Raw genomic sequence first — 18,473 nt, forward strand, 5'->3', positions numbered from 1 at the left:
CAGAATCTTTCCCTGACACCCAACCCGACCCTCCCCGGCCCAGCTCCAGCCCCTCCCTTGACTCCCCGGCCATTTCCCAGCCGGACACACCGCTGGCACCCGTGCAGGACCCACAGAGAGGCGGCGAGCTGGCCATCCCTAGCTGACAGGAGAGGTGCGTGGGTCGAGGAGCAGCACAGCACGGGGATCCCTGGGGATGCCCCGCGCCCCAACCCCGCGGGTTCCTCGGGGACACCGAGCCACCTCCCCTGAGGAGCACCGCCCGCCCGCCTCGCTTCACCCTCACAGCCGCGCCCAAGAACCGCAAAGCCGTTTCCGCGCGGATGCCCTAGCCACGCCCCGCGCGCGGCGCTGGCCAATGGCGGCGCGGGGGCGGGGCGGCGGGGCCGCGGCGGGCGGGACTCGCGGCTCCGCTCGGGCCGGGCCCGCCGGGCTCGCACAGCGCCATGTCCGTGCCCAGAGGTACGAGCGGGCCGGGGGGACCGCGGGGCCGGGGCTGTTACCCAGCCCGCCGGGTTTGGGCTGCGGGAGTCCTCCGGTGGTTCCGGAGCCGCGGTGCGCGGGGCTGCGAGCCCTCGGCGGGGATGTGCGGAGGGGAGCGGGGCGAGGCTGCGTTTGGCGTGGGGAGAGCGATGAAAGCAGGCGGGTTCTGCTTGCTGCTGCTGCTGGAGGCTTTCCCTGCCTCGGGCTTGCGCTGCTCGGGATCCTCGGGATCCACTCGCCGCGGTGGGAGGGAGCGGGCTGGCATCCCGGGCTCGCCCCGTGCCGGTGTTGGGGCTCGGCCCGGAGCCGCTGCCGGCGGTGCCTGGCTGCTCTGCCGCGGTCCCCGGGCGGAGAACGTGAGCGTGTGTCACCGGGGTGATTTACGGAGCGCGGCCGTGACTCAGGCGGCCTGTCCCCAAAGCAAGGGGAGCACCGGCCGGCAGGTATGGACCTGGATGGATGGATGGGTGGATGGATGGATGGATGGATGGATGGATGGATGGATGGATGGATGGATGGTGGATGGATGGGCGGGCACAGGGGGTGGCTCTGCCCGTGTCCCGGTGCTCCCCGGAGCCCGCTCCATCCCGGAGTGTGCCTGCCGCCCCTGGAATCAGCGGAATAAAATTCCAGGGGTTTTCCCCGCGCGGGAGTGATGCTCTGGAAACTCGAAGTCAGGAGCCATGTGAGCAGATGAACGCGCCTCCCGTGACTTTTTTTTCTTTTCCTCCTCCCCCCCACCCCGGTTTTAAACGATCCGTGTCTTATCCGGAGGGAATGTGGACCTGAGTTTCCTGTTTGCTGTGTAAGCAGGGGGTGAATCAGCAGCGATTTTCGGAGCTGCTGAGTGGAGCTGCTGACTCACAGGTAGGAGCACATGCCTTCAGCCATCCAGCCTTGGAAGGGATCATCCAGGCTTCTTAAAAGGCTGGGACACCTGAGCCCAGACCTTTCCTCGGCTGCCTGTGCCGGAGCAGTGGATGTGTGCATGGAGGGACGAGGTGAGCCTGCCCCGGGAACCACTTGTGCCCCACGGGAGATGATGCCCGAGCTGAGCCTGGAGGATTTTGGAGGATTTTGGGGGAAGCAGCGTGGCTGGCATCAGGAGGTGATGCCTGGAGGAGCACCTGGGAGCGTGGTGCTCTCCTCAGAGGAGGTTTGGAGCTGCTCTGTGTGTGCAGGTTGTTGTTGGCTGTGATAAAGTGGTTCATTCATGCTGTTAGCCCTGCTGTCCTGTGCTGAGAGCACCTGGTGTCTGCTGGCAGCTCTCAGTCCCTGTCTGAGCTGAGCTCCTTTGCTTCCACCAGGGCAGCAGCAGCAGCACGAGGGTGGATCCTGAGTGTGTGGCACACATCTGCCTGCTCTCATCCTGCCTCTCCTTGGCCTGCACCTGCCTCCCAGGGGGTTTTTCCAGGGATGCTCGCAGGTCTGACTGTGTGCACCTGCTGCTCGTGGCAGCTGCTTCCCTCTCTTTCAAGCAGCCTGAATTTAAGCTAAATTTCCCTGGTTTTCCTTAAGGAATTTCAGTGAACAATCTCAGGTTTTCTTTGCTGGTTCTCCTTGGGTTTGTGTTGCTCAGGGTTGTAAACAGAGGCTGCTGTGTTGAAGCTCTTGTTGGCTCTTTTGGTGACAGATGCCTTCCAAAACTCACCTGCCATCACTTTGGCTTAGTCACAGGGCTGTCTCCTGCCTCGGGAGATTTTTGGGATACGTGGCTGGCCGTGACACTGGTGACAGGAATGGTGCTGTGCCGGGGCTGTGCTCTGCACTAAACATAGCTTGGGAGATAAACACCTTCTGGGGATTTTGTGGAGCTTGGGGAGGATTTTGGCTTTCTTTCTTCCTCTTCCCATTGCTCCTGTCTGCCTGATCCAAGTTATCTCGCAGGATCTTGTATGTGGGAGAGCTTCTCCTGTGTTATCTTGCACTCTTGAGGCTGATGTTTACTCATGTATGCAAAACCTCCCTGTTTCCTCAGGTCACCCAAGTTCCCTTGAGCTGTGTCTCATGGCCTGGGTGGCACTGCAGGAAGGAACTGGGAACAAAGCTCTGGAGCTGTCCCCGTGTCCTCCTTGCAGAGCTTTGCAAGGGACACAGCCTCTGGTGCAGCCTGCAACATGTGGCTGGGCCTGGGTGTGATTTTCCACCTTTTTCAGGGAGTGGATGCTGTGCAGGGAGGGTGTTGTATCCCAGAGGTTAAAGCAGGAGGGGATGAACCCTCAGGGAATTTTCAGCCTTTGTGTGGGTGCAGAAACACAGTGGAGGATGCAGGGTCTGAGACTCTGGGGATACAAAACCAGGCTGTTGCCTTTTCCCTGGGCATCAAGGTGTGTCTTCTGCCTGCCCTGCACGTGGAAATCCCTGTGCCCATCCTTGGGGCTGCTGGCTGTGGCTTGAGTGGCCCCTGATGCCTGGAAGCCTCTCCTGGAGGGACAGGCATGAGCTGCAGGTGGGGGAATTGTTATTTCCCAAAATTCTGGAGTTTGCTGGGAAAAGCAGCTGCAGGGAGGGAGGGAGGGTGAGTGCATGGGTGGGATCTGGAGGGAGAAGACTTGCTTCTCCTCTCCTGGCTCACCCAGCACTGCTGCCTGAGTAATTAAAAACCAAGTGTTTTTCCTTAGCAGGGAGATTGTCCTTTGGGAATAGAGGTGCTCTTTGGGAGAGGGATCAGGATCTGTCTGGAGCCAGGCTGTGCCTCTGGGGAGGCAGCTCTCCTTTACCACAGAGGCTTGGAAAAAGCAGCAGTGAGGAATGCCAGGACCTGGGGATGAACTGGTGCTTGTTCTCGTGGCACGTCTGTTCTGGGTGGGTAAATAAGTGGTGGTGCCTTGTCCCTGCCGTGCCCTGGCTGTGCCCTCCGTGGGAGCACACCACTGTTATGCAATTCAGTCTGTGAATCCAGCACTGTCTCATCTGCCATTCACACTTTTCCAGCCGCCATCCCCAAAAAAAGGCGTCTCTGCCAAAAATACACGTGTGGGTCGTGACCTGCTGAAGCAGGACTTTGGCCCTGGGCTCCTGTCATGTCCAGGCAGAGCAGCCACCAGCCAGCTGTTCCCAGGGTGTGAGTGCTGGGAGAGCTGGGAGCTCTGATCCCATGGAGCCATTCTTTAATTCTAGCTGAAGCATCACAGAGCTCCAATCCAATGAATTGTAACGATCCTAGAGCAAACACAGCACTTTGCTCCTGCCTTCCTCCTCTGCTGGCATAACCATGGGTGCCTGGAAAATATCATGCTGGATGTGATAAATGTTTAGCTGTGCCTCAGCAATCCATTTCCCTCCCTGGAGGGATGCTTCCCTGCTTTTCTTTTAGTGGATAATGAATCTCACTGCAGGCTGATCCCTTTGTTTTCCACCTCTGAGCTGTGGTCCAGGGCTGAGCTGGAGTTTGTTTGCAGAGGTTGTTGTTGCTGGAGGAAACTCACCTGTGCTTTGTAGAGGCTCCCATTGGGAGCAGCTTTCCGGTACTGGTGATTTTGTGTCCCAAAATGACACCTCTGCAGGTGTGGGGCTCTGTGGGTTTTTGGACAGAAGATGGTTTTTGCTTGTGTTGATTAATAAGGCACGGCCTGGGCTGGCTGTTTGCTGGGGAAAGAGCTTGGAGAGGAACTTGTGTTGGCTGGGGAGGTGATTTTACTGTATCAACAAAAAGTTTGGGGTTTTGCTGGCATGACTCAGGATGGCTTGTGGCTTCTATGGAGCTGGATCTACCCGCTGCCTCTTGCTGACAAACCTCTGTAGCACAGGTCAAGTGTTAGTCAGGGATTCGGAGTGGGGGAAAGGGCAGAGAGGATTTTTTTTTTTAATGATGGAAACTGGAAGTTTCTGTTGGTTTTTTCCACCTGGGAGATTTTTCATCTCCTCACAGCCTCTTACCTGTGTAGAGGCAATGCTGCAGTGGTGCTGTGAGTCCCAATGTTCATTGTCCTGAGGAGCTCTGGAATGACTGGGCACAACTGCAGCAATCTCAGATGTCACAGTGCTGCTTTGTGGTCTCAGTGAGCCTCAGTTTGCCCTGGATCCGAGTCTGCTCCCTTTTTTTGGAGCTGGGACAGGGCTCCCTGTGTGCTCCTTTCTCTTGCAGCCGCTTCTCTGCCCAGCAAAAGGCTGGAGCAGAGGTGCTGCTTGTGTAGAACGTGGTGGGTTATAGTGTGGCCAAAGAGAAGGGCAGGATCTGGGGGTCCCAGTGGGTAGGGGAGGAAGGAAATCATTGCCTTATGCTGGAGACCTACAGTGGGGTGAAGGTGAGGATGGGCTGGACCCTCTCCAGCACCCACTGAGCTGCCACAAACTCCCTCCTCTTGGCTGCACTGTGCCCAGGGAGTGGCACTGCTGAGTTCATCTGTGCTCTAAGCCTTAATTTCATCATTTCAATTGAAATTATATTAAAAAAAAATTAAAAGATAAATTTCCACTCAAAGCAGAACTTGTGAGAGGAGGCAGGATGAGGAGGAGACAACACTTACCAGAAGTTGTTTGTGGAGCATTCACCCTTCCTCCCCCCTCACCACCACCAAAGACAAATCTGGGTTTGGAAAGGAAGAAACCTCCAGAGTGCTCAATACAAGTAATTTCCCATCAGAGGCTGCTAACCTTAGCTGTGGTTTGGCACTGGCAGCAGCCAAGCTGCTCGTGTCTGATGGAGCTCTCTGGGAATGGCCTGGACCCTGTTCTCCCTGGGATCTGCCTGCTGAGCACCAAGTGCCCCCCCTTGTCACCAGTTCATCCCTGCTGCCTCCTCTGCTGCTGTGGTGGTGCCTTTTAGGAAATGTAAAAAGCAGCTTTTAATTCTTGTATTTCATTCCTAAACATCTTGGGGGTCTCTGGTGAGGATTGTGTAAATCCCTGCAGCTGGGATGGGGTCCTGCCAGCATCAGGAGCCACATCCTCCCTCAGCATCCACGGGTGAGGGGTGTGGATGGGACCAGCAGTGCAGGACAGAGGGACAGGAGGGGAAGAAGTTGTCCTGCAGGGCCTGGCAGGTGACAGTCATGTGTGTGACAGATCATAAACACCCAGGGCTGGTTACGTGGACGGGCTGGGGGTGGTTTAGGGGAGGGTGACGGGGTTATCTAGGGTGTGTCAGCTTGTCTGGGCTTGCAGGCCAGTTAGAAGCTGCTTTGTGGTGTGTGAGTGTGTATGGATCCCCTCCTAGCTGGGGTCCCGTGGGGATGGCTGACGCAGCAGCCTGGCTCTGCTGCCGTGGGTGTCTGCCCTGGGCTGTGTTAACAGCAGCTTGGAGGTGGCACAGCCTGACCCTGCTGCCTGGAGGGTGTTTGGCACAGCTGGAGCAGATGTTCCGTCTTGCACTCATCCCTCCCTGCAGGAGACTGCTCCCTCTTCAAGCTGGTGAAGGGCAAACACGCTGCAGGATTGAAGAGTTTTTTTGCTGTAGCACGAGGATCTTGGTTTACTTGGTGTGGGAGTGGGAAAGTTGAGGCTTGAGAGGGAGGTGATGAAGCAGCAAAGTGTGCAGCCCTTGGGATGGCCCCTCTGAATCAGCCCTGAGCGTTGGGGGCATGGCTGCAGGGCTGTGTGGTGCTGCAGACACCAGGATGTCTTTGCAGCTCGTCACCGACAGTGACGTGGCTCCTGTGCTGAGGGCCAGATGTGCTCAGGGTCAGGGCTTTTGAGGAAAGCTGCTCTGCACAGTTCCCAGTGCCCTGCTGCTCTGCAGCGCTCGGTTTCTCTCCTGACGTGCTGCCAAGTTGCACCCCGGCCAAAGCTGAGGTGATCTCGTGCTGATTCGTGGCTTTGGCTGCTCTTTGTCATCCTCCAAACACCTCTGAGAGGTGCTCGGGGGTAGGTGACAAGCCCAGCCCCACGTGCCTGTTTGTAAAACCCCCAGAGAATCCCTGCTGGCACGGGGCAGGGCAGTGTGAGACACCTGTGTGTGTGTGCACGTGTGCTCAGCTGACTTCTGAGATTCCCCTGGTGTCCCCAGGACTAAAATCCTCCAGCCTGTGCCAAATCCTCACCTGTTTCACCCGTGGTGCTGACTGCCACCCCTGTGGTGGTCAGGGAAAAAAAAATAAGTTATGTGATTGTGCAGAAAGAGGGGTGAAGGTGCTGGTGGGTGGTGATGCTGCTGGAGGACCAGCCTGGACCTGACCAGCCCCTGTGCCAAGCTCTGTCTATCTGTCTTGGGCAGCACCCGTTTTCCTTAAGTCTGGAAGCAGCTCCACACTGCTTTAAGGCTGCTATAAAGAGGGATGTGGTGGGTGTTTCAGATTATCTGCCTGTACAGCTCCCTGTGTTCACTCTCTGTTAGCATCTGCAGCCTGTTTCCCTCAGGTTTTTGGTTGATCCCTGCAATTTTTGGCTTTGAGCATCAGAGGTGAGCGCCAGGTGCCAGCCAGGGCTGGGGTTGTCCTTGGAGCCCAGGATGCCTGCAGGGCTGTGCTGTGCTGGGGCTGCTTCTTGTGCTCTGCTGGTGCTGCTTTCTTACCCAAGAGCAGCTTTTTGCAGGTATTAATTACACCTGTCCCTGGTTTCTTAAAGGGTGATGAGAGTGAAGCGAGGGCTGGAGGAGGTGCCTCCAGAAATAACCAGGCAGAAATTGTGGGTGAATTTCTAATTCTTATCAGCCTCGTGTGTGCTGTGCTAAGGTGCTTGAAAACCACTCAGCTTTTCCTCCAGCAGCTCCCCTGTAGGTGTGATGTTTTTGTGTACATTCCAGGTAGCTGCGAGAGTTTCCCCTTAATTTTGGATCCACAAAGGGCTTTGTGTTTGGTAACTGTGGGTTTCCCCGTGGGGTTTTACAGCCTCAGCAGTGAGGGAAACCATGTGTAACCATCCCAGGGACAGGAGCCAGGGTGTGTTTCCCTTGATCTCAGACAGGTTTGACGTTTCACACATCTCCTTCCAGCTCCTCTCCACACGACAGCCTGCAGAGAGAGCGCTGCTCCTTTCCCCAGAACACGGATGTGAGGCTCGCTCTTCTGAGAGAAAGGGGATTCTTAAAAATTGATTTTCTCTTACTCAGATGGAAATAGTTCTTGGAAGCCCTGAGTGTGCCCCAAGACAGCTGCAGGCTGGGCTGGGCTGAGTCACTGCGAGCTCTCGAGCTGGGATGTGAGCCGGATGCGTCGGGACCAGCCCGGCTGTGGAGACCTCTGCCTTCCTGGGATGGAGAGGCAGCCCTTCAATCTGCCCTTACTGGGAAAAACTGCAACTCTCACTTCCCTGAACACTGCAAAAAGTGCAGTGTGATAGGGTGGATGTGAGAGAGTGACAGAAGGAGGGGAAAGAAGATCAATCCCACCCAGAGGAGCAGCTGTGGTGGTAAAACACCACTGAGCTGTGGGCACGTTTCCTGCCGAGCTTTTCCTTGTCATGAATCAAAGCTGCCCTGTGGCTACTGGGCAAATCCACCAGAAAATAAGTGTTTTCCCCACACAGACCTGCTACAGCCTTTGATAAGAACCTGTGGAGAGGAGAGAGGGCAGAATGGGGCTGGCAGTGTGCTGGTGCTCCAGCCTTTAACTGGAGCATTTTTTAAGCTTTGCAGCAGGGAGTGTGAGGGGACAAAGGAGAGAAAGGTGATTGCTCATAGGCCAGCTGGACACGGGGTTTGTTCTGGGAGTGTGGATGCAGTCTGTCCTGTGGGGCAGAGGAACAGTGATGGGAGGGAGGGCAGGAGGTACGTGGTGTGGGCCACAAGGATGGTGTGGTTAATGCCAGGAAAAGAGCCTGCAGGTCCAGCTTGTTGGGGCTGAGCTCTCTCTTTGTATTTGTGTCTCCTGCCTGGTTCCCTGGAGCAGAGAAGGGATGGGTGAGAGAGGCAGGGAAGAGGAATATGTACCAAAAAGGGTAAAAATTTGGCGTGGGACAGCAAGAAATTCAGGGAATTTTACTGCAGCACTCTCCTGCTGCTTTCTGTGAGCTGCTGGAACAGCACCCTGCTCCAAAGGGAGTAATCCAAGGTTTTCTCTGCTCCTGCACCTCGGAGATGTGCTGCCAGTGCTGGAGGTCAGAAGTTTTCCTCTGAGGGAGCACAGGCTTTGTCCCCCTGAGCTGTGGTGGCACCCTGGGAGTGGGAAGCATTCCAGGTCCCTGGGGAATCATGTCACTGTGAACCCACTGAGCAGCTGCTTGGCCTGTTCCCCAGTGCAGATGCTGCTCCTGAAAGTCCTGCCTGAGGTCTGTGGGCCAGGGAAGCACCTGGGTCAGTCTCTTGTTTCTGCCTCTCCCCCAGAGCAGGCAGCTGGGAATGTGAAGGGGTTTTTTTTCCTCCATAAATTCCATTTTCATAGCAGGTGCCTGCTCTCTTACATCATTTGCAGAGATGATGTCACTATCCCTGCCCAAAGCAAACTGGAGGGAGGATGGTAGAAATCTTTTTTTTTCTCATTTTTCTTTTTTTAAGAACCAGAGAAGGGAATACTTTTCTCTCTTTATAAGTTTCCAAGGACACCTGGAAGTACTTGAATTATGCCAGTTTGGATAGAAAAAGTGTCTGTTGATGCTGGAGTTGAGTTACTGCTGACAGTTACAAAGTCAAACTATTCCCTTTCCCACTGTGCCTCCTGTCAAGCTGATCTATTCCAAGGACAGTTTGAGTTTTCTCTCCCATCAGGAAACTGTCACTAGCCACTCACATCAATTCCAAGCAGATTTTATTTTTCATGGCTTAGCCTATGGAGTGAGAAATCAAAGGAAGGATTGATGCTGGTACCTGCTGGCAAGGAGAGGGGCACAGGTGATGATGCTTCTGGTTTTTTTTTTCTTCCAGTGTGTTCTTTGCTCTTCTCTAAGCATTGTCTCCTTTGCCTTCCCCTGACAATCCCAGGGAATCAGGGCTGGGATTCCTTCCAGATCTTTGTCTCAGGACGAAGCTGAGCTTTGAAGAGGTGCAGCCTCAGCCACTGCTTTTTTTGGGGGAAAATCCAGTTGAAGCAAAGGATGCAAAGGAGGCATTGCCCATCCCAGAGGATGCTCTGCCTGCGCCCCAGCTCAGTGCCTGCTCTGAATAGCTGCTCCTGTGACTGTCACTACCTTTGCACAGGGGTTTTGCACAAGCTCTGGTGCAAAGCACCACAGCTCTGGGCACCTACGTGGCGTGTCCTGTAATGTCACCACGTCAGTGTCTGCCACACAAGGGCTTTTCATCTTCCTGAGGGGAGTCTGGCCTCTGGTCACATGTGGGAGTGGAGCTGTGTGTTCCATTGGCACGGGGCTGGGCGAGGGCAGGCTGACACATGGGGACAAAATCAAACGTTTTTTCCAGCCCTCGAGGTTGTGCAGGTAACCTAAAAATACAGCTGGAATGTGGCTGGGCGGTGACATCCTCCCGGGGCTGCCCCGCTGTTATCTGGCTGCTGCACAGAGCCCGGGTGTGGCTGTGAGCCCCAGAGGTGCCTGTGAGCCCCAGAGGTGCCTGTGCCAATGCCTCTGCTTGTCAGAGGCTCTGGCTGAAGTGCCCATCCCCAAATTCCTCACTGGACACCGGGAGGTCACATCCTTCTCCCTTGCACAGTCTCATCCAGAGCTGGTGGCACTGTGGCTGTGACGTCCTGCTCTGATTGTCCCCAGCCTCATGGGCAATGTCATGCCCCATCCGAGGGGATGAGAAGGATAACACTGTTCCCTTTCCAACTGGATTCAGTTCAAAGGCTCTGTTTCCAAGCAGAGTTTCCAGCCTGTGTGGAGCACGTGAGGCATTCCCGTGGGACGTGTGCCTGGTGTGTGCCACGAGCACATCCTGGACTGGGGCAGCGCCTGCACTGCAGCCTTGGCCAGGGAAGCTGCTGCCATTCCTGGGAGATGTGGGGTCGTCGGGCACTGTGGTGTGGGATGGGACAGGCAGCTGGTGCATGGGCTTGTCTCTGAGCAGAGGGAATGAAGTATTCCGTGAAAATCAGACTGTCCACGTGGTTAGACAGCAGCTCTGCTTAGGGGACAGGTGAAGTAATTAATTTTGTGGTCTATCCCAAACACACCTATAAAAAGCTTCTTTCCAGCCCCAAATGGGACACTTCAAGCAGCTCATCCCCTTCTCCAGTCCCTGGCTGTGATGGTGACCCAGCCTTAACTGAAGTGGCCTCGGGAGGGGTTGTGTGTCCACAGGGGAAGGGTGGGGAGAGGGGCCCGGTGTTGGCAGGGCACTCTTTGAGCTCATTGCTGTTTTTGAGGGTGTGCTCTTCCCCTTATTCAAGCCAGCCCCCTGGCAGGAGGCTGCTGGGAGGGATGGGAGCCATCCTTGTCCCTGGCTCTGCCCTGTGCAAGTACCTGAATTCTTCCCAGGATTTGCTCTCCCAGCATCCCTCACCTGTTTTGGGGTGATGTCCCTCGTGGGGAGGCTTTGTTAACACCAGTGAAACACCTGATGCTTTTTGTTCCCCTGGGATTACCTGTGCCCTATAAAGGATTGGATAATTTCTGGTAAATGGTGCACGCCTGGCTATTCCTACTGCACCAACAAACCTTTGAAAGAGTTCCCAACAGCGAGACTTGAAAGGATGGTTGGGTTTGTTTTTGTTTCTTCACTTTTTTTTTCCTTGTTTGTTTATTTTTTAAGATGCTTTTGAGATGTCAGGAAGCTCAGCTTTACACCACCCCGGGTCCTCGGGCGCTGAAACCCAACGGGACAAATTCAAAGTTAATCTTCTTTCCCATCCCACCTGCTGGGTTAGGGACTTTCTGCTCCAAAGCAGCTCTGACTCTGTGGGTGTCTGTAAAGATCCTTGGAGTGTCTGTGTCTGGGTGAGAGGGAATTAGCTGTTAATAGAATGAGTGATGGGAGAGCAGCACTGCTCTCCCCAGGAGTGCTGGGGACGGGTGCTGGTGGCTCTCAGTGCCATCTGCAAGAGCAGCTCCTGCGTCAGCATCCTTTATGTGCTGATGATCTGTGCCTGAAACTATACCCTGGGAGTGGAAATGAGCCTGAGAAAATACCTTCCGCAGTCCTTCTGGGGCTTACATAAACACTATTTAAAATTAGAGCCACTCATTATGTTGGTATGTGCGTTTACCTTGACCTCTGACTTTTCAGCCTGCAAATGTGCCTGGTCCCGCACAGACTGGAGTGGGGAGAGAGCTCAGCAGCAAAGCACTGCTAGATTTCCTATAATTAGTTTAAGGTAAAGAATCTGGTACAGTATCTCCCCTCCAGGCTGACGGGGAAATCGAAAACAAAACTGCAGCCTGTCAGAGCTGAGCCTGGCTTTGATCAGGAACATCAGTGCTGGCTTCTGCTGGAGCGGCTTTGAGGGAAAGGGGAAGAGCAGCAATTCTTGGCCATGGCTTTTCTTGCACGTGCTTGCAGAGAAATGAATGCCTTTATTTTCCCACTCTCCCTTGCTATTTCCCAGCCAAGTGCATGCAGCAATTTATATTTTGCTACCAGAGATGCCATCTCGGTTGTCACCCTGGAATAGCTACTGAGCTCCGAGCTGGCATTGTCATGGAACAATATTTCTACTATTTGTTGTGGTAATAGTTGTTAGTGGCAGAGCAATTAACGTGTCACCTGCAGCACGACCAAATGTGACCTCTTTGCATCCCAGCACCCTTTTGGTGCCCAAACCAGCGAGCCTTGGCTCTGCTGGTTGGTGCCAGGGCTGTCCTGGAGCAAGGGTCACTCCGGTGGGATGCCTGGGCCCGCAGGCTGGCTTGGAATGGTTGAATTTGTGGGAAGAGAACGTGTCCCACCGGGATGCACTTTAGCAATCCAGTGCTTCAGCAGCTCCCGGAGCTGGAGTTTGGCTCCCCACCAGTTTCCTGTTGACGTCACCTGCTATTTCTCTGCTGCAGTTTTTACAACTGTTGAGCTTTCAAGGGTAATCGGAGCCGAGTCCGGCCAACCTCGGCAGCTGCCGATGAGGGAACGCGGCTCTACCTTCCCCAGTCCCCCTTGCTTGCCTTGGCTGCTGCTCCCAGCCTTGGGGACCCCAGGGATTTGGGGACGCCCGGCGAGGAGGGCTCTGTGAAGCCAGCGGGTGCTTGGGGCCATGCATTCCCACTGAAAAGAATCATCGGTGCTTGCAAGAAGTGCCTTGCGCTGGATCCTGCGGGAATTTTTTCCCCTCCCTCCTCCAGTCCGCCCCCATCCCTCTCTTGTGCCAGGCGTGCCGGCGCTGCTCTTCATTTCTGGGAAACCATGGACAAGAAGCAAGGTAGATGTTGCAATTTCCAAAACACGTGGTGGGGGAGAGCAGAGGGCTGGTTTTGGTGCTAAAAGGGGCTGAGTAACTTTCTGGGGTCAATGCACGCGGTTTTGTTTCTCCTGGCTTGGGCAGGGGGTCGGTCTTTGCAGCTGGGATCTATTTTTAAAGCGCTGGAAAAGTTGCATGTTCTGTGGGGTTAAAACTCTGGCGTCTTAATTGCTAAAAAAAAAAATCAAATCCAGCATGTCTGAAGGAAAATATGCAGAGGGTGAAGCTGGCTTCTGGCTCCGGTTGGAGTCGCATTCCTGGGACTCAGGGTATTCCAGCAGCTCTTGGTGGCTGTCCCCTGCCTGTTGCATGGGCAAGGTGGGTGCCCGTGGCCCCAGCAGTCAGCAGCTCTGATTCAGCACAGGCTGCGAGGCAGTTTTGGGGCTGCAAGGGGCTTTTTGTGCAGCGTGGTTTTTTCCTGCTGCTCGCTGGCGGTTTTGCAGAAGTGCGGAGCGCGCTGACCCGCCGGAGCCCCTCTGCAGCGGGACCTCGGCGGGCTGATGAGTGATGGCTCTGGGCAGGTTGAGAGCCCTTTTTCCACTTCCATGGATAGCTTTTTCCACTCCCAGCAGTGGAAAACAGCACAAAGTGTGCCTGTGAGGAGCTGGCTCTCATGACCAAGCACCCAAATTCCCCTCTCTGCTCTGCACACTGCCTCAAATTTATTTCCTTTATTTTCTTCTTTTTTTTTCCCCTTCATGCTTTTTTGTTCCAGCTCTTTTTTTGCAGCAGGGCTGGGATCCACCCTCCAGCCTTCTCCCTTATCCATGGCATCTAACTCTCCCCCTTGGATTGAGGAGAGCCGGGATGCATCCAAAACATTTCCCCCAGCACTAACAAAGCAGCACAGCTCTCAGAGCAGCCTCCCGTGCCCAGGACTTCACCTGGGGCTACAACCAGAGCCCTGGAGAGGCAGTGGTGAGGTTTAATTTCAAAGGTCGACTCAGGCAAATAGTTTTATTTGCAGTTCTTTAGATTGTCCTGTTCATTTCTCTCCGCCCACGCCAGCGGAGTGGGAAGGAAAAACCTCCCGTGGAGAGGTGCAGCTTAACAGGGCTGAAGTTGGTGGTGGCAAAAATGAGGATTCCGGTGTTGAATTAGGCAGTTCCAGGAAATGTCTGGTGATTCTTAACTGGTGGTGGTTATAGCATGAGAAAAAAATCTCGTTGGGGTTTTTTTTTTTTTTCTTTTCTCTTTAGGAGGAAATGGTTCCTTTCTTAGCATAAAGGATGCAGTTACGTGCCTGCAGCATCACGTGGGTTGCAATTTCATCCGCACCAGGAACTTCTGTCAGCTAATTTTCCCCTGCCTGGGTGCAGGGCACTGTGCTGTGTGTGTCTGTGGCTGGCAGCCCTTTCCTGTGCCCAGAATGGTGCCCTGCCATGCCATGGGCTCGGGGCTGGCAGCAGAGCCCTGGAGCTTGCAGGGGTAACCAGGACATGTCCCCAGATTGCCTTGTCCTGCTGCTGCCTTCCATTCAGCCTTTGCAGGGGGATCTCTTGAGGGGAACTTGGCTTGCAGACACCCCTCTTGCAAGAGCCCAGTGCCCTGGGAAGCTGGAGCATTTCCGGGATTTTCAGGTGACATAAGCAGTTGTGCACATTCTAGCAATTCCTCCTGCAGGGATTCTCACGGGATCCCAAATGTGGGAGGGATTGTGCTGAGCCTCAAGGGTAGGAGAGACAGTGCCAGGGACTCTCCAGTGGGAAGGAGCTGACAGCAGCTGCCTGTGGGGGCTGAAGGCTTGAATTGCAGGGTCATGTCATGCCCATCCCACTGCCTTTCTGCTTCTCTCTTTTTTTCCTTTTTTAAATTCACTTCCCCAGTTTTTCCTGCATTCTCATTCAGCCTGAACGGGGCATGGGCTCTCCTTGGGGAGAAGCACTGGTGCCACAAGCAGTGGGAGAAGCTTGCAGCAAGGAGTAGTTCAGGCCAGCCTTTGGGAGCTGGAAATCTCATGTCAATTTTTAGGAAAGCTGTAACAAGCAAATCCAACCTCTGCTTCAGCTCCTGGCTGCAGGGCAGCACCCTGGGTGATTTTATTCCTGCAGCCACGGGCTGAGCTGGATTTTCTGCCCTTCACAGGTGGTTCAGGCAGAGACTGGGAGTGGTGGTGTAATACCTCTGGTTTAATCAGTGCTTTTTCACGTTGGAGCTAGGAAGTGCTTTTGGGGGCTAAGCAGGACAGGCTGGGAAAGGGATGGTTGCTGATTCCACCTCTGGGAAGTCAAGGGTGGTAGTTTGGGAGTACAGGGAAGTGTGCAGGGTGCCTGTGACAGCAGAGTTCATGGCCAGTGCACATCAAAAGACTCTCCTGTATGGAGCAGGGGCTTTGGAACAGGGAATCTCTGTGTCCCTTGCTGCCCTGATGTCCCATGCTGCAAATCCTGCCTGCAAGCTTGGGCTCCGCTGGGCAAAGCACCCTGTGGTTCCCAACCCCACACTGGCTGCTCCCAGCTCCCTCCAACCCCAGAAGGGCTGAGGAAGGGCTGAGACCATCCTGCAGAGGGCTGGCTTGGGTGCCTGTGGACCCTGCTGTGCCCTGTGAGTCAGGGCCGTGGTGCCAGGGGAGCTGCTGGTGGCACAGAAGGCGCTTTGTGCCGGCTCTGCAGGGTTACTATGGCAATTGGGGAGAGGAGAGCAAACAGATGGAGCAGAATCCCAGCCAGCATGGGGGGGTTTCAGGGCTTCGTGTAGAGGTCTGGCTGGTAATGCTGGGAGGGGGGGAGCCTGTGTGTGGAGCAGAGTTTTGGAGCTGAGTTTTGGAGCAGGTTCTGGGGGTGAAACGCTCAGCACGGAGCTGAATCCATCCCTGGCAGAGGATGGGTGCCCACAGCAACTCCTAACTGAGTGCAGAAGGACTCAGGGGACCCCAGCTTCTGGATTCTGTTCTTGGCCTCCCACACTGAGTAGCACAAGCTGGGAGTGGGAAGGGGAGGCACTGCTGAGCCCACGGACAGGATCTTTCCTCTGGCTCTGTTTTGTTTGCTCCTGTTGTTGCTCCACTGGGTATTTTGCCAAGTGCCACCAGTGGGTGTGTGGGGCTGTTCATAGTGCCCCTTCCAGCCCTGCTGGGTGGGCAGTGGGGAAGGGGAACTCTGCAGGCTCTCAAATTAGGACTTGTGACTGCTCTGACATGGTTAGGTGGTTTCCATCCCAGTGGGATTGGTTGGGGTGGAGTGGCTCGTGTGCTGGTTTCACTGAGCTGGAAGTTCACATCATGGAAACTGTGCTGGTCTTGGAGCTCATGGCTCAGCTGTGATGCAGGAAAAGTGGCAGATAAGGTGGGGGTGTGGACTGATCTGTGCTGATTCCCTCAGCAGGGAGGGATGCTGCTGGTCCTGCAGGTGGGACCTTTGCAGTGTGCTGCAGACCAGCTTTAACCACAACCTCAGCAAGGTTTGCGTTTGGGGAAGGACAGGGCAGGAGAAGTGAGTCCCAGGCACCTGATTTATCTTGGAGCTGGCAGGGCTGGGGGCTGTCAGAGCTGGGGACATGTGCATGTGTCTCCCTTCTGTCCTGCAGCAGCTGCAGGAGCTGTTGCATGGTGCTGTCTGCTGCTGAAATTGCAGCTCCTCGCTCTCCCCTCCCTTCCCTGGCAGCCTTTGGAGTGCTGGACTTTGTCCACACGCCTGCTCCCAGCAGCCAGGCAGGTAGGAGCTGTTCTGAAAGGCTGTCCAAGGCCACGCTGAGCTGTCTGCTCCCAGCCCCGTGCCTGGAGCACACCTTGATATTCCTGCTTTGAATGGATCCTGCAGCTGTGTGCAGCCACAGCAGCTTCAGCTGCAACGTGCAGCTGCCCCCTTGTCTCTCCTGGAGGGATCAGGACTCGATGCTCTCACCTGCTGCACTTTCAGCCCCTTGGGGTCAGTTTGTTTTCCCAGAGAGCCAGGATGGAATTTTCACCTGCAGGTTTCTGGCCCTGCCTGAGCCCTGTTTCCCTCTGCAGCAGTGGGTGTTGTTATCTCAGGGCTGTTTGGAGTGGGAGGAGGGGCACAAGAGCATCCTCTTGTCAGTCACTCCTGGTGCCTTGTCCTGGTGCCTCAGCCCAGATTTGTGAGGAGTTCACTGCTGGCTGACAGCCATTCATGTCTGGTTTTTCCCTGTTTTCCATGTGGATGGGGTGTCCCCTCTCCTGCTGGGGCCAGCTCCTTGCTTTTGCTGGATTTTGGAGTGCTTTTGTTGGATTTCTGCTGGATATCTCATGGTCATTGCTCTCCATGCTCTGGCTCTTCCCAGGAAGGCCAGGCTGGGGCTGGGGCCCTGGGGGTCAAGGAGCCTCTGGGCAGGGAAGGTTTTTTGGGAGCCCTGCACATCACTAATGGCGTGGGGACCTCTTGTGGCTGGAGAAACGGGGATGGGGCCAGGCTTGGCTGTGCTCCCAAAGCCCAGCTGCCTCCCTGTCCTGGAGCTCTGCTGGGTCCCTGAGCCATGGGGGGACAGGGCTGCTCTCGGGTTTGGCTGGAGCATGAAGGCTGAGCTGGTGTCTCGTTTTTCTCTTTCAGATTCCAAAGGATCCTTGGAGCCACACAAACCAGGTAGGTGCCCAGCAGAAATTGCAGCTTTCACCCCAGGAAGGGTTTAAATCCCAAAGAGAGGGGAGGGTTAATGGCCATGAAGGGTAAAGAGCACTTTTGGGGTACAGTGCTTGGCTGCAGGACCTGGAAAATGGTCTGTTAGTGCACCCTTGGCTATTTCTAAAGAGCAGTGCTCAAGAGTGTCATTGAGACCCATTTGTGCCCTGGCTCTTGCCTGAAATTTTGGGCAAGTGGTCCCTGTGACCTTCCTTGCATTTTGCTGACCTTGGTGAGGGGTCCAAGCTGTGCATTCTTGCCTAGTAGCTGCTGGGAAGAGGGTGCTTGAAGGAAAAAAGCAAAAATCCATTTGCTCACCTCCTGTGTGCATCTTTTCTTCCAGTGAAAGGCAAGAAGAAACGGGATCTGAGGATAACATGTGTCCCCATCAAACCACCCGTGGCCAACACCACGTAAGGATCTCTGCTGCTTGGAGCTTCTCCAGAGCTGCATTTGGCATTTCCTTGAGGGGAATGGCCTGTGAAGACTTCCCAAAATCAGCATAGTTATTAATTTCTCTTAAGCTGGGTCTTGTGGGTGATGAGAAGGAATTGCACACGTGTGTGCAGACATGTGCACAGCGTGTGTCACTCTGTTGGATAGGAAATGTCCTAAAGGCAAAGACTCAGAATCCTCTGGGGAGCTCTCCCCAGTCTTTCTGCCATGGCTGTGCCAATGCCAAAGGGCCAAGACGTGGCAGAGAGAGTGAATCTGCCTGAGGGAAGAAGAGGGAAGAATTTTAGTGCAGGGGAAGAGAGGAGGTGGTAGCTGGACCAGGACAGAAGCCAGAGGCACAAAGGCTGGGGAGTGTTTTACACGACCTGAGTATCAGGTTTAGTTTGAGTTGTTTGCAGCTCCTTAACCCTGCTAAAAGGAGGACACAGACATCTTGCACTGTTGTGCTGTTTGGGGCCAGTGCCCAGCAGTATCTCAGGGCACTGGAATTTCTTCCTGCCCTGTTTGCTTCGAGCTGCTGATGCTTGTTATGCCATGGGGGAGAGCCCAGGCTAGCAGTGCTTGGTTTGACAAAGAGCAGACTGCTAAAATTCCACTTCCATGGTGCTCTTCCAAAACACTTGTGGCTGCATCACCACTGCTGAGCCTTGTTTGCTCCACAAACCTGTTCTACAGAACTCCAGGAGAGCAGAGAAGTCCCCAAAAGGGAAATAGCACTGCTGAAAACCCCAGGTAGGAAGGGGGAGGCCGGGGAGCTCTCCCACTGATGCTGTGCAGCCTCACACAGCCCTGCCCTGCCTGT

General features: G+C 54.9%; 1 protein-coding gene across 2 annotated transcripts in view; it reads left to right on the plus strand.

Moving 5' to 3' along the window:
* Positions 1 to 379: 379 nt before the first annotated feature.
* The window catches only part of MAP2K3 (mitogen-activated protein kinase kinase 3), a 30,203-nt gene continuing 12,109 nt past the window's right edge, over positions 380 to 18,473 (plus strand). Inside the window, exons 1-3 of one of the 2 annotated variants that reach the window (XM_039732266.1) lie at positions 380 to 462; positions 17,147 to 17,179; positions 17,559 to 17,628. In XM_039732266.1, coding sequence (XP_039588200.1) covers positions 447 to 462; positions 17,147 to 17,179; positions 17,559 to 17,628 — 119 coding nt within the window. In that variant the 5' untranslated portion in view covers positions 380 to 446. Of the gene's footprint in view, positions 463 to 12,147; positions 12,603 to 17,146; positions 17,180 to 17,558; positions 17,629 to 18,473 lie in introns of those variants that run through there. The other variant, XM_039732267.1, reaches the window with a different exon arrangement.

This window comes from Passer montanus, unplaced genomic scaffold (genome assembly GCF_014805655.1).
Source record: "Passer montanus isolate IOZ18808 unplaced genomic scaffold, ASM1480565v1 scaffold8, whole genome shotgun sequence".
Lineage (NCBI taxonomy): Eukaryota > Metazoa > Chordata > Aves > Passeriformes > Passeridae > Passer > Passer montanus.